The following is a 14,839-nucleotide window of genomic DNA, read 5'->3' as shown; positions in this document are numbered from 1 at the left end:
TGTTGCACAAGTGTACTTTGAATGCTTTCATTGCGAGGAAGATTGCCATCAATTCCAGAATGTTGATGTGCATCTTCTTTTGTTGTGTTGTCCATAGTCCCTGCACTGTGTAGTTGAGTACATGAGCTCCCCATCCCTGGAGAGACGCGTCCGCTATCAGTATTATTTGTGGAACAGGCTCTTGGAACGGTCGGCCCTTGCAAAGGTTTTGTGGATTCCACCAATGCAGAGAGTTGTATGCCCGACCGCTCACCAACACTAGGTCTTTCAACTGTCCTTGAGCCTGATTCCACTGACGTGCTAAGTACTCCTGAAGCGGGCGCATATGTAGTCTTGCGTGTGGGACTATGAAAATGCAGGAGGCCATCATGCCTATCAACTGCATGAACACTCGCGCGGGGAGGGAGTGTTGTGGTTTGAACTTGGAAATCAGCATTTGGATGCTGTTGATTCTCACTAAATTTGGCTGAGCTGTGGCCGCCAGAGTGTTTATAGTCGCACCTAGGTACTGTTGTACGTGTGCGGGCTAGAGATGGGATTTGGGGTAATTTAGTGAGAACCCCAGACTGTGAAGGAGGTGAATGGTGCAGGACATGTGGCTGGCACATTGCTGGGCTGACTTCGCTTGAACGAGCCAGTCGTCCAGGTAAGGGTAGACGTGTATGTGCTGCCTCCGTAGATGTGCCGCCACAGTAGCTAGGCACTTTGTGAACACCCTGGGTGCTGTTGTCACGCCGAAGGGAAGGACTTTGAATTGGTAGTGCTGCCCTTGAACAGTGAACCTGAGGTATTTCTTGTGTGAGGGGTGAATGGGTATGTGGAAATACGCATCTTTGAGGTCCAGTGTGGCCAGGAAGTCCCCTTGCTTGAGCAGCGGGAGGACTTGCTGTAAAGTGAGCATGTGAAAATGCTCGGAAAGAATGTACTGGTTCAGGGGTCTCAGGTCTAATATAGGTCTGAGCGACCCGTCCTTTTTCGGTATTAAAAAGTACAGGGAGTACACCCCCATACCTTGCTCGTGGACGGGTACGACCTCTATTGCGCCTTTTAGTAGCATACTTTGCACCTCCTGTTGTAAGAGCGTTAAGTGCTCTGAGGACATAGGACGGTTTTTTGGAGGTATTGTGGGTGGAGTTGAGGTTAATTCTAGGCAGTAACCGTATTTGACAATATCTTTGACCCACCTGTCCGTGGTGATGGAGTTCCACGTGGACAGGAACCTTTGTAGCCTTCCCCCGACAGGTGTTATGTGGTCGGGAGGAAGGGAGAGGGCGTCACTGCTTGTTCTTGGGGGAGGACCTGGTGTTGCCGTAGCCGCGTCCTCTGCCCTTTGTGCTGGAGCCACGATATCCACCCCGGGTGTTTTTATCGTAGGTGCTTTGTGTGTTGCCCTTGTTGTATGTTTGCTGTGACCCCTGTCCTCTACCTGCTCCTCTATTTCCGGGGCGACGAAAGGAGCCGCTCCGAAAGGACTGTGTTTGTAGGGCCCCCATGGACTTTGCAGTGTCTGTGTCCTTTTTTATTTTCTCTAGGGTGGTGTCAACCTCCGGCCCGAATAAGTAGTCGGGGTTGACAGGTTGGTTGAGAATGTTATTTTGTACCTCAGGTTTGAATCCGGAGATTCGCAACCAGGCGTGTCGTCGCAACATGACGCTAGTGTTTATGGCTCTGGCAGCTGTATCTGCGGCATCCAGTGCACACTTAATGGATGCATTTGTGAGCAGTTGTCCTTCCCTGATGAGGATCTTTGCACCTTCTTTGAATTGGTCAGGGAGATGTTGGAGTAGTTGCTCTAATGTGTCGTAGTGCGCTCGATCGTAGCGAGCGAGGAGCGCCTGAGTATTGGCAATGCGCCATATGTTAGCTGCCTGGGCGGCAACCCGTTTGCCGGAGGTCTCTAGCACCTTGGACTCTTTGTCCGGGGGAGGAGCATCACCTGTTGTTTGCGAGTGTGCCCTCTTGCGAGCATTCGCAACTACAATGGAATCCAGAGGTAACTGGCCTCTAATGTAAGTAGGGTCCCCAGGCGCCGATCTGTATTTCTTGTCGATCCTGGGGTTTATCACTCTTGCCCTGGTGGGTTCTTTGAAGATGTCCTTTGCTGGTTTGAGGACACCCTTCAACATGGGCAGAGTCTTTATATTCCTTTCTGAGGATGCGAAAGTATCCATGAGAAAGTCGTCCTCGACGGTGTCAGAGTGAAGTTGCACCCCATGATTGGCCGCAGCACGTTCAATTAGAGCGTTGAACGCGGCAGTGTCCTCTGTGGGAGATGTTTTTGCTCCATAGAGTTGCGGGTCCTGTGCATCCATAGGTGCACCTGAGTCTACAGGGTCATCCCAAGCTTGATCAGGGTCCTGTTGGCCTTCAGGGTCCATCTCTCCGGGGTAGGGGACTTGGTCACCCATGTAGTACTCCAAAACATCTGTGTCGGAGTGTGTGGGAGAGAAGGACTGTGGATCCTGGTAGGGGGAATGGAGAGGTTCGTAAAGAACTGGTTCCGAAGCCACTGGCAGCTTTCTCTTAAGCGGGATCCGGAAGGAGTCCAAAGCTGGCTCAGAAGTTATTCTCCTGTTGTGGAGCATCATCATGCCGGTGTCGGCGTCGATGAGATGTGATGGAGACGTCTCCGCAGGAGAGCGTTCGGCAGGCGTGATCGTGGTGTGGGTGACCCGTGTCCTAATTTGGAACAGTTTCGGGGCCGTGGATGGTGGCAGGCCAAAAGTAATGTTGGCCGGTGCCGAGCAGGCTGTTGGAGCTTTTATTGGCTCGGAGCCCGACGTGTCCTGGAGGACTGTTTTGGTTTTGGTGCATTGCGCAGCAACGGGTCGCACCTGGAGCGCCATCGATTCCTTTGCGCCGACCGGTTCCGTAGAGGCGGGCGTGGACTTCTTCGGCGCCGGTGAGTCATCGAGTCGAGGGGCGGTAATGGCCGTCGACGTCTTCGATGAGTGTGCCTTTGGTGGTGCTGTCGAAGCGGTGTGAGACGCAGCAGGCAGTTTGACCTTTGGGGTCGGAGCCGATTGCGTCGGTGCCGGGAGCCGAGTAGGTTTGTTGGCACGAAGGTCTTTTTCCGTATGTCGACTCCGACGTCGGCCGCTGCAAGCTCGGCACCGAAGTCTCGTTTGGTGCGCTCGGTGCCGACGGGTTTCGCTGGCGTCGAAGGTGTGGTGGGCCTCGATCCGACCAGCGTCACTTTCGGTTTCGGTTTCAGTTGAACCAATACAGCTTTTGGTTTCGGTTTCGAAGAAGGGAAACCAGCCGGTTTGGATATTAATGGCTGCCGCTGAATGTCTGAGGCCGGGCCAGAGGGCGGGGCCGAAGAACTGCGGGATAGGTCTTGGGTAAGGCCCGAAGGCGATCCCTCGACCGGAGCCATAGACTGGCGCACTGGGATATCCTCAGTCTGTACGGGTAGGCCTTGCTCGTCACCGGAGCTACTCTCTTCGGCCCCTAGGGCCTCATTGTAGTCTCCTACCTCGGTGTCGTCTTCATCTCTGCGAAAGAGTCTTTCTTCGACGTCTTCCTATCCGGAGTCATGTTCGGAAGCGGGACTGGAGGGTAGGTTCTCCACGTCTTCGACATCTTCGGTCTCGGCGCTGAAGATGTCGGCCGGGGCCGGTGCCGCTTGCTGCGCCTCGAGTCTCGCTGCTCGTCGATTCCGGAGAGTCTTCTTGGATCGGAATCGGGCACAGGCCATACATGTAGATTCGTCGTGATCCGGTGAAAGGCATTTGTTACACACCGGATGGACGTCGATGTGGGGATATTTCGCATTACACACAGGACACCGCTTGAATGGTGTCCTCGATTCCATCGTCGATGACGGGTCGATGGTCAGGTAAGATGCGAAAAAGCTGGTTCTGGAAGTTAGGAAACTAACAAGATACTATCGATACCGATCGGGAACAGTACCGACGCGAACTAAAGGCCTTTTGGCCTAGAAAAAGTTTTTCCTAACTTGAGTCAAGATAAGCACATCCGAACCCAATGGCGGAAAAAAACAATCTGAGGATGGAGAGGATGCCCATGCGCACTGTAGTCCAGGGGAGGAGTCACCTATCCCAGGATACTTCGAAGACTCTTCCAGGACAACAACGTGCAAACATCCGGACCCAACACTAGGCGGCGATCTATGCACAGATATGAATTCAGCAGCCCACATGCCTCGAACCTACTGATATTTCCAAGAGGGTTGTGAACCATGGCTGTCGGGTCCATGTTGGAGCAATCAGGATCATTGTGAGGGAATGCTGTTTGAGCTTCCGAACCACTAGTGGAATGAACGGGAGAGGCGGAAAAGCGTAAGCAAATTTGCCAGACCCGTTTTTCCATAGCGCATTGCCTTTGGACAATGGGTGTAGATAGCTGGGTGCAAAGCTTGGGCATTTTGCGTTTTGGTGTGTGGCGAACAGGTCTATTTCTGGGTGGCTCCACATTTGAAAGAATGGAAGCAGAAGTTGAGGATGAAGTTCCCATTCGTGGATCTGCTGTCTCTGATGACTGAGTAGACCTGCAATCTGATTGTGTACTCCTGGGAGGTGTTCTGCAAGGAGATATATGTTCTGAGGAATGGCCTATCTCCATATGCTTTGAGCAAGGTGTGAAAGCTGCAGAGAGTGTCCCCCCTCCCCGTTTTTGTATGTAATACATTGTTGTCATTTTGTCTGTACGGACCAAGACAGTTTGGCCTAGGAGGTGGAGGTGAAAAGATTTTAGCGCGATCAAGATCACCAACAATTCCAGGTAATTTATGTAGAATTGTTTTTGTTTGGGGTCCACATGCCCTGAATGGTATGGGTTTCAAGATGAGCTCCCCAGCCAGTGAGCGATGCGTCTGCTGTTAGCACTATCTGTGGAACCGGGTCTAGGAACGGCTGCCCTTTGGAAAGGTTTTGTGTGTTCCACCACTGCAGATAGCGATGGGTGCGGTCGTCTACCAACACCAGATCTGTTAGCTGACCTTGAGCCTGGTTCCATTGACGTGCCAAACACTCCTGTAAGGGACGCATTTGAAGTCTTGCATAAGGGACGATGAGAATGCAGGAGGCCATCATACCGATTAGTTGCATGAACACTCACGCTAGGAGTGTTGAGGCTGAAATTTGGTTATTAGAGCTTGTATGGTGACTAGATTGGGGTACGCTAGAGATTTTGAAGTGTTTATCGTAGCCCCTAGATATTATTGTATGCTGGATGGTTGGAGGTGGGATTTGGTGAGGTTTACCGTGAATCCCAAGTGGTGAAGCAGTAGGATTGTTTTGTGTGAGTGTTGCACACAGCTGCTGTGTGAGTTGGCTTTTATGAGTCAGTCGTCCAGCTAAGAGAAGAAATTAATGTGCTATCTTCGTAAGTGGGCCGCAGCTACTGCGAGGCACTTGGTGAAGACTCTGGGTGCTGTAGTCACCCCGAATGGGAGGACTTTGAATTGGTAGTGTTGACCGTCTAGCACAAACCTGAGATATTTCCTGTGAGCGGGATGAAGGGGAATGTGAAAGTAGGTGTCCTTTAAATCTAGAGTAGAGAGAAAGTTGCCTTGTTGAAGTAGTGGGAGCATTTGTTGGAGAGTGACTATGTGGAAGTGATCCGATTGAATGTAAAGGTTTAGTGGTCTGAGGTCCAATACGGGTCTGAGAGAGCCGTCCTTTTTTGGTATTAGGAAATAGAGGGAATAAACCCCTGTGCCTTGATAAGGCAATGGAACTGATTCTATTGCATGTTTTTGTATTTGAAAGAGAACCTCTTGTTGTCAGATAGTCTGAGGACATTGGACATTGTCTGGGAGACAGATTTGGGGGAGTAGAGGTGAGTTTTAGGCAATAACCATACTGGATAATTTGTCTTACCCACGTGTCTGTTGTGACTGAATTCCAGACAGGTAGGGACTGTGAGAGACGTTCCCCGAGAGGAGTGGGATGATCGGGGGGAAGTGCAGGGACGTCAATGTTTGGTGGTAGGGGAATTGCGGTTATTGTTGCCGCGACCTCTTCCCCTACCATTGTTGCCTCTGTAGCCTCTGCGAAAGTATCCTTTGAAGGACGTTTGAGCGGGGATTTTATAAGAAGAAGAGGGCTGTTCCGAGCCAACGGTTTTGGAGCCACCCCTGTAGAAGGAGCAGCGAACGGAACCTCTAGGGGAAGGCAATTGTAAGGCCCCCATGGACTTAGCAGTGTCCGTATCTTTTTTCATCTTTTCTGAAGATGTGTCAACTGAGGATCTGAAAAGATGCTCTTCATCAAAGGGTTGATTGAGAATTGCACATTACACCTCCTGCTTGAATCCGGAGATCCAGAGCCAAGCGTGCCTGCGCAACGCAATGCTGGTGTTAATGGCACGAGATGTGGTATCAGCCGCGTCGAGCGCACATTTAATTGAGGTGTTTGTCATCAATTTACACTCTTGTATAAGGTTGTTGGCCTTTTGTTTGTACGGGTCAGGAAGGTGTTGCATGAGCTGTTCAAGCTCGTCATAATCAGCCATGTCGTACCTGGCCAATAAAGCTTGGGCATTGGCAATCCGCCAATGATTCGTGGCCTGTGACGCAATACGTTTACCAGATGCGTCTATTAACTTGGACTCCTTATCAGGAGGAGGGATGTCGCTTGTACTCTGTGAGTTTGCCCTCTTGCGTGCATTTGACACCACAAGAGAATCCAAAGGGACCTGACCTTTAATGTAAACTGGGTCATTGGGTGCTGGCTTATACTTTTTGTCTATCCTAGTATTGAGAATCCTGGTTCTGACCGGGTCCTTAAAAACTTCTGGGGCATGTTTAAGCATGCCTTTTAACATTGGCAGAGTGTGCATGGATTTTTGCGAGGGTGCAAAAGTTTCAAGCAAGAAAACTTCCTCTAACGGATCAGAATGTAATTGTACCCCGTGATATTGGACAGCCCTATGGATTAGTTGGGCAAACCCAATATTGTCATCTGGCGGTGATGGCCTAGATGGATAAAGATCCAGGTCATTATGTGGGTCGGGATCTGTGTTGTAGTCATCCCAAGGGTCTACATTGTGTGGCCTCGTAGTTTCTTTCTTCGTGCTCCGGGGAGAGGCAGAGATTACAAACCTCGTGCCAGTCCATGTGTGGGAACTGCGCACCACACCCAGGGTATTTTTTGAAAGGAGTCCTTTCCATTGACTGAAGGCGTGGTCGGCGCGGATAGGCCCAACGGCCTGCGTCGAAGATCGAGGTGTTTGTTTTTAAAGATGCGCGTCGAAAGGGAAACACGATCGAGACAATACCGTCGAGTGGAAATGGTTTGGGTGCCGAAGTTGGGTTCAAAATGGACACCAACCCGGAGCGCAGCAAATCACATCCGAACCCGATGGCGGGAAAAAGCTATCTGGAGATGGAGTCGATGCCCATGCATACTATCGTCCTAAGGAGGAGTCACCTACCTCGTGACTACAAAGACTTCTTCCAATACAAAAACAAAGTGCAACCATCCGAGCCCAACACCAGATGGCGATCTTTGCATAAGTATACGATCTACAGCTCATATGCCTCGAACATATACATCTCAAAACAGGTACGCCTCCCCAACGTAAAGGAAGCGCAAAACCGCACACAATGTTGCAAAGTGAATAAGATTTATTGCAGCAACGCGTTTCGACTTGAAAAGGTCTTTGTCACAGTCAATCTTCCATTGTGCTCAACCAACCTTAGAAATACCCTTTTGTGGTTATAAACAGTGAGGAAATACACACAAAGCACCATGTTGCCTGATCTTAGGAAGAGGCAAAAACAGACTACATTTCATAATACATGTTGAATTAATTCATAAATGCCCCGTTAACATCACAATTGTAAATTACAGTGATGGATGACAAATAAAAATAAATATAAAAATAAATGCTTCGGTCTAAAAATGGAATGACTACTATTGTGCAAGAAGGTAATCCAATTTACACAAATTAATTCACAGTAAAATTCCCATGCGGTGGAGGCACGCCGAAAACTATTTTTTTAAACATAGTAAATCACAGTTGGCCTAAAGCAATATGTATTGTGCTGTTTACCCCTAGGCATGACCAACCAGTGACTTCACATACTATATAAACATTTACTAAATAATAATGGACAAGTGACCAATGACCATGTATAGTTACAGACCAAAGCAGTGATCCTGTAAGGGAGATCATTCGGTTAAGGGGTAGTGGCCAAGTGGGCAAAGAACCATGCAGAATAATTGCAGTGCATATGAAATTCACAAAACAAATATCTTCGTCTCTCATATCTAAATGATAGCAACTCATAACTAATAGCGCAACAATAAAGAAATATGAACCACTGCTCAGACTGAGCAGTCCTAAAAAATGTGTGCCAAAGAAAAAAAGGGAGGGGGGCTTAAGCTATAAAAGACACAGCTATCCAAGACAGTAAGTGACCAAGAGACGGGAGGTCGGGGAAACGGACAAAAATTCAGTGAATCAAATCAGAGAATACCTCAATTGTGGAACAAAGGATATAGGAAATTGTATTCAGCAACTGAGTGGACACCAAGAAGGAAACCAAAGGAGAAATTGGAGGGGAAAATAAATCAAAAATGTATCCAGCATTTTTGATTTAATTAGTGAAAGATCGTCACTATCATTATCACTATCAGAAATTGGTTAGGAAAAATGGGGTGTTAAAGGGTTAAAGAGGTTATGAGACAGCAGATCCTGTGGATATTGCTGGAAACCAGAGCTGCGGCTGATATTGGCATGAAGTAGGGCCACTCTTGTACCCAAAAAAATGATAGAGCTACTGAAAGTTGTGGACCAATTGGAAAGCTTGCTGTATGCTGTTAAGATTGTCCTTTGGAGAAGCCCCATAAAGCTTACCAAGGGGAACTGTTTCACTTGGCCCACGTTACAGAGTGAAGTCTGCCTTTCTCCCAAAGATACACTCGCCATTGAAGGGTGTGTCCATTAGCACACCATGAACATCTCACAAGAAGCCTGCGACACACATCCAGTCATGGCAGCACAAGGTAACCACTTTGGCCATAGATCAAACCACCATGACAGTGAAATCTAGGCCGCACTTGAGGATCTCTTTAGAGATACCCAAACAACTGCTTCTCATGTCCCAGAAGGTCATCTGCATATATTTATGAAGACTGATTATGGTCATATAAGGCAATTTCCACAAAGTGAGAGCATATCAGTCAAGAAGACGTGGTGTTGGCACGCCACTGAGCTAGGTTGCCTGATGCAAAGCCTATCTTACCAACGAGTCAAGTCATTTAGACTCATGATGTGGACAAGAATTAGGAGATGTAGTGAGACTTGGACTACCAAACACTACGGAGAAGGGTCTGTCTGCAAACCTTTTGAGTCAGAAGGGGCCAGACTATGGCTATGTGGGAGTTGTCTGTGGACTTGATCGCAGGGATCAACAAAAGCTTTTCCCACGCATCTAAGAGTGCTTCAACAAATAGCAGCAAGGGTTCAGAAACTGCTGAGAATGACTGATGCATTTCAATTATGTACTGAAGTTTGTCTCAAGAGTGGGTGAGGGCAATTCCAGAGCTTCTGAAGCTTTTCATGCCAGGGAGGTAAATTAACAAATGTCTTCTGACAGATGTTCTAACCAATAAGTAATGTCCTATTGTGGAGAAGTGTCAAGGCTCCTTGCATTTTGTATGCCAATGCAATGGCCAGAATGTGGACTACAAGGAGAGAGGACGTGGTCAGCCTCCGAACTGCAATCCTCTGCATGTCTGTAGTCTCAGGGTATTTCAGGGTATCAGAATTTGATCTGAATAGTTCCTCCAGCTGAGCAAATTGCTGGGCCCAAGCAAGTTGCTCGGATAGGGGTTTGTCATTGAAATTGCCAAAAACCTTTTCTGTAATCACTTGGATAATATTCACCGATGTAGAGGCAGCACCAAAGTCAGCTCTGAGGACATTGTCATAGGCAGAGCTGTATGCATGAGGGTCAGTGCTCACCCTCCGCCTGGGACGACTCCTGGTGGCCTCCCGCCCTGGGCACCGCACCCAAACCGACAGACCATGCACGCAACCTGGGCTTCATCCTGGACTCCTCCCTCTCCATGACCAGGCAAGTCAACAGCGTCTCCTCGGCGTGCTTCAACATCCTACGCATGCTACGAAAGATCTTCTGGTGGATCCCCACAGAGACCAGGAAGACCGTCACCCAGGCCCTCGTCACCAGCCGACTGGACTACGGCAACGCCCTCTACGCCGGGACCACCGCCAAGCTCCAGAAGAGACTCCAGCGGATCCAAAACACCTCAGCCAGACTCATCCTCGACATCCCACGATCCAGCCACATCTCCGGACATCTGAGAGACCTTCACTGGCTCCCCATCAACAAGAGAATCACCTTCCGCCTCCTCACCCACGCACACAAAGCCCTACACGACCAAGGCCCGAGCTACCTCAACAGCCAAGTCAACTTCTACGCTCCCAAACGCCACCTCCGATCAGCCAACCACGCCCTCGCCGCCGTCCCCCGCATCCGAAGAGCGACTACAGGAGGAAGGTCCTTCTCCTACCTGGCCGCCAAGACCTGGAACTCCCTCCCGTCCGTCCTGCGCCTGACCCAAGACCACCTCTCCTTCAGGAAGAAGCTGAAGACCTGGCTGTTCGAGCAGTAGCGGCACCCCCCCCCCCCCAAGCGCCTTGAGACCCTACGGGTATGTAGCGCGCTTTACAAGTGTCACTGATTGATTGATTGATTGAGTGCCATAATGGGAATGGATTTCCTCAGAAGCCTGGTGGAGACTGAAGCCTGTGGAGCATGGAGTTGTGTGGTGTCAAAGAGGGAGCCAAATGACAGCCAATCTTGGGAAGTGTCCCACAGGTCAGCAGGCTATCCTGAAAATGCCTCAATGTGAGAAGGGTCAACGTAAGGAGTCAGCAATGCAGGCATCATCATCATCCAGAACCAGAATGAGCTCTGGCGATGAGTAAGAAGCTGGCATTGGGGAACAGTCTTGAGTCTCAGAATGGTTCTAGCATCAACACTGTTCCCTCGAGGAAGAAGAGAATACATTCTTAAGGTGTTTCTGGCTAGAAGATCCCTGGGGGGAAGTGGGAGGGGGTTTGTCCCAGTCATCTGGCACACCTGAAGAAGTGGAAGGGACTGTCATGGAGTGTCCTTCTGTACCATGGTCAAAAAGAGCATGGACTGGATTCCTGATGGCCTTTACGTGCATCGAAGAGCAAGACTCGAAAGTGAGGGGTCTTGGGCGAATGAAAGACACCACATACATACGTTGTGTGGATCTGATAAATGCAACATCTTTTGGTATTGCTTAAATATTGATAGGATTTAAACCTGACACCTTAGGATGTAAGGTATGACCTAGATGCTGTCAGTTTGTGTTGGAATTTCAGTGGTGAAACATAGAGAAGAGCTCTGGACTGCCATCAATGAGGTATTGCAAAGAGTAACTGACAACATCAATATTCGGTACACAGCTGGGGTGGTCAAAGCTGCAACTGAATGCGCGTGGCACCATCTGGCAACACTAGAGAGCTATTGCTGTGGAAATTGTTTTCCAGATCTAGTTAGGTGCCTAGAGGATATTAATAAGATGAGGAATCTTCAGACCATATTTAGCAGAAATTTTTGTAGAATTGTTAGTTTAGGAATACCAATACACTACTTACTTATCATAAGAACCAGAAATAAGGGTCTGTGCTTCAAAAGGATGAAACTGCAGGGTTTGGACCTATGAGAAAAAACAACATGGTAAATACATAACACATGCAAAACAAGTTGCACATATGTATGAATTAACTTTTTTTTTTAATACCAACAGCTTTAGAAATGCAATTACAATAAGATACTTACAGTGGAACACAATACTGGTCAGCTGGTATCCAAACCAATTAGGCTTTTTGGATACGAAATACAACGATCAACACACAAAAATAGCCCTTGTTCCTGCAACCCTAATATAAAACAACAAGGAGCTTCTCACAAGGTTCGATTCCTTCACCTCTACTCTCATCAATGCACAGGTGGAACCTTGTGTCTCTAATGTAAACCGCTCTAACCCCTTGCGTTACTTCTACACTTGTGATACGAATGTGAGCACAGGCCACATTCCATGCTGAGTCACTTCTACACTTTCGCCACTCATTACTATCTTCAAATCCCCCCTACTAAAGATGTAGGACCAATGGGCCACGATGGGTTAACAATAATATTCGAGCACAGTTGATGCGCCACCATCTCAAGCTGAATCCACTCAAAAACGATCTCCTCTTGCTTTCTTCATATTATATTCAGCATCCCATTTAACCGTGACTCAATACCTTGTGCCTTCCATTTGTTGGCTTCTTTTGGGACACAAACTTTAAACTACAAGCAAATCAAAACAACACAATTTCAACTCAAAATCGTAGGAGGATGCTTTTCAACTCCTACTTGGATTACAGATAGTTAAATCCCTTGTGCTCTGAAGGTGGATAGTGGAAACTAAATGTTCATATGGATTCCTAAACTGGACCATGTCCCCATTACAGCAGCCTTATCTGCAACTGCCAGGTGTGCCATGGGCTCAAGTACGCAGGGCCACATCTCACCAATTGTTGTCTCACTTTGAATGTCTCTCTATAGAAGCATAAGGCATCTTTAAACTAGCATGAATCTTGCATAAGTTACTCTACTCTGGCGATCTAAACTATTTTTTCCTCAGAAACCAGCCGCCTCAGGAAGCCAATGCTACCTTTTGAGCTCTGACACCATTACTCTGGAAGGGTCAGTCTGTATGAGAACAAAAACTGTAAAGTTACCCTCTTTTTACTTTGCATGCAGTACAAAAACTGGAAACTTCAATATTGCACATGCGAATTCATAAACAGACAATTCTTCAGAACATGTTTAATCTGGACTCAATTTCGCCAATGGTTCTTTAATAGACTTTGCCCAGGAAGAAAACAGCCCATTATCATGTCTAAGTTGCATTTCTCAGAACACTTTTGTTTTATTTATTTCATTCCTTCCTTCTCTCTATTTTCTTCCATCTTTCTCTTTCCTTCCTTCTTCCTTTCTCCAATTTCTTCCATCTTTCTCTTTCCTCCCTTCTTCCTTTCGCCTTTCCTCCTACCTTACTTTTTTCTCCTCCTCTCCTTCTTCCCTCCTCGTCTCCTTTTTTCCTTCTTCCACTCCTTTCTTTCCTTCCTTTCTCAAAAGCAAGAGGCTGGCATACAATTGCTGAAATACTGGCTTTATTTTTCTTAGGTCTGTGTTAGCCAAAACCTTTTGATTTTACTAAAATTGTGTGCATTTGTCTGCGGTTAAGTTATTTACATTTTTCTCCAGCCCACTCAAGCATGCATCAGTGGGGAAATGCATCAGCCCACTTCAGCCACTGACTGACCTCACTATGTGTTACGGCATGAGGTAAAAAGCACATCCACACACAACGAGGTTCTATGGTAATGTGCCCTTTTTTAGATCAAAAAATATTTTTGCCTTTAGATTAGAAGCTGCTGGGTGTTCGTCAAAGTTTTGCAAAAAACCATGACAAAGCAAAAGAAGAATTGTCAAAAAGCTGGAGGACAACACCAGGACTATTGTATTTGCCAATGCTTCTTTCATTTGTGCAAAGTTCTTTGAATCGTAGTCTACTTTTTCCATAGCCATTTGTAGCCTGTTGTGTCATTTCATTATTGGACACTGAGCTTCATATATAGTGACAATTGTTCCATACGAAACGTGTCATACGAAAATTGACACAGGATCATAAAATGTCCAAAATCTCTTAGCTATGGTATGTTTGAGACATTTTAAATGCAACACTGACCTAAAGTATCGTACCAAAATAGTCAGTGTTCAGTATTTAGCACAAAATCCTCAGCACTGAGCTTTTGGTCTCTATGACCTCTTGACACGTTGACTTTTGCCTTCCATCGGTGCATCATAATATAAGTGCAAGAAAAAAAGCACACTCGGTTTCTTGTAATTTTGCTTGTGAAGTAAGGGAAAATCCCCATTGGGAGCCCATGTGCCTCTTCATAACCATTAGAGCAACATAGAAGAAGCAGGTGTCTGTATATAAGTCTCAAACGTCCTGCAATCGCTGAGGCGGAGGAGAGAATCAAGACTGTAGGATACAGTAGGTGCGTGCCACTGATCAGCCCAAAACAAATATCCACCCCTCTTTTCTGCCAGCACAAAGCACCCTTTTCACACTTGAATTTAAAACTATTTACAAGAGCTTATACGAAATCGAGATGCCGATTCAGCATAAAGAAGTAGATTGAGACAAGCACCGCTGGAAGATAGCATTGAGAGGTACCTACATATATAGGCGAGCCCTAGGCATACACCTTTGAGTTAAAGTAATGCGACAGTGAAATGTCACCAATTAACAAACGGACATAGAATACAACGTGAAACTGAATACGTGTGAGCAAATTATACTGATGATAGTAAAGATCATCAATAAACGCCGTAAGAGGAGAGTGTTACAGAATACAAGGGGGCTCATTTATCTTTAGGTGGGCCTGCCGCCACCAGCCCTGCCACTGCTGGCCTGAACGATTGCAATTGAACCCCACAGCAGAAGGCCACTGGCGAGCGCTAGTCCTGTTCCGAGGGCGGCAAAATGGATCTTTTAATTTTTGCATTAACATTACATTGAACTTATTTTAGTCAGTTAAGTCATTTCCTTCCCATGTTCTGACGTCTGCAAAATACCGGTTCCTCAAGCCTAAAACCCAAATCAATCTGCTGTACAAAACTGCACTGCAACGGTCTTCTAAAAACACTTGGATGGATCTGATCATGCTCTGAATAAAAATTGTCATGTATTCATAAAGTTGTTACAGCACCCTCTCACTTCTAAATTCTGATCCTGTTCAACTCCTT

At 47.2% G+C, this 14,839-nt stretch overlaps 1 protein-coding gene across 1 annotated transcript in view; it reads right to left on the bottom strand.

Annotated features, from left to right (window-relative positions):
- Positions 1 to 14,839, bottom strand: part of PWP1 (PWP1 homolog, endonuclein) — a 312,398-nt gene that overhangs the window by 82,989 nt on the left and 214,570 nt on the right. The window contains exon 10 of the mRNA XM_085652559.1: positions 11,629 to 11,690. Within this exon, the coding sequence (XP_085508685.1) occupies positions 11,629 to 11,690 (62 nt within the window). The remainder of the gene's footprint in view (positions 1 to 11,628; positions 11,691 to 14,839) is intronic.

The sequence above is a fragment of the Triturus cristatus genome, chromosome 4_1 (genome assembly GCF_964204655.1).
Source record: "Triturus cristatus chromosome 4_1, aTriCri1.1, whole genome shotgun sequence".
In the NCBI taxonomy this organism is placed as follows: Eukaryota; Metazoa; Chordata; class Amphibia; order Caudata; family Salamandridae; genus Triturus; species Triturus cristatus.
The sequence above is the reverse complement of the archived record's forward strand: the minus strand, read 5'-3'. Positions and strand labels throughout refer to the sequence as shown.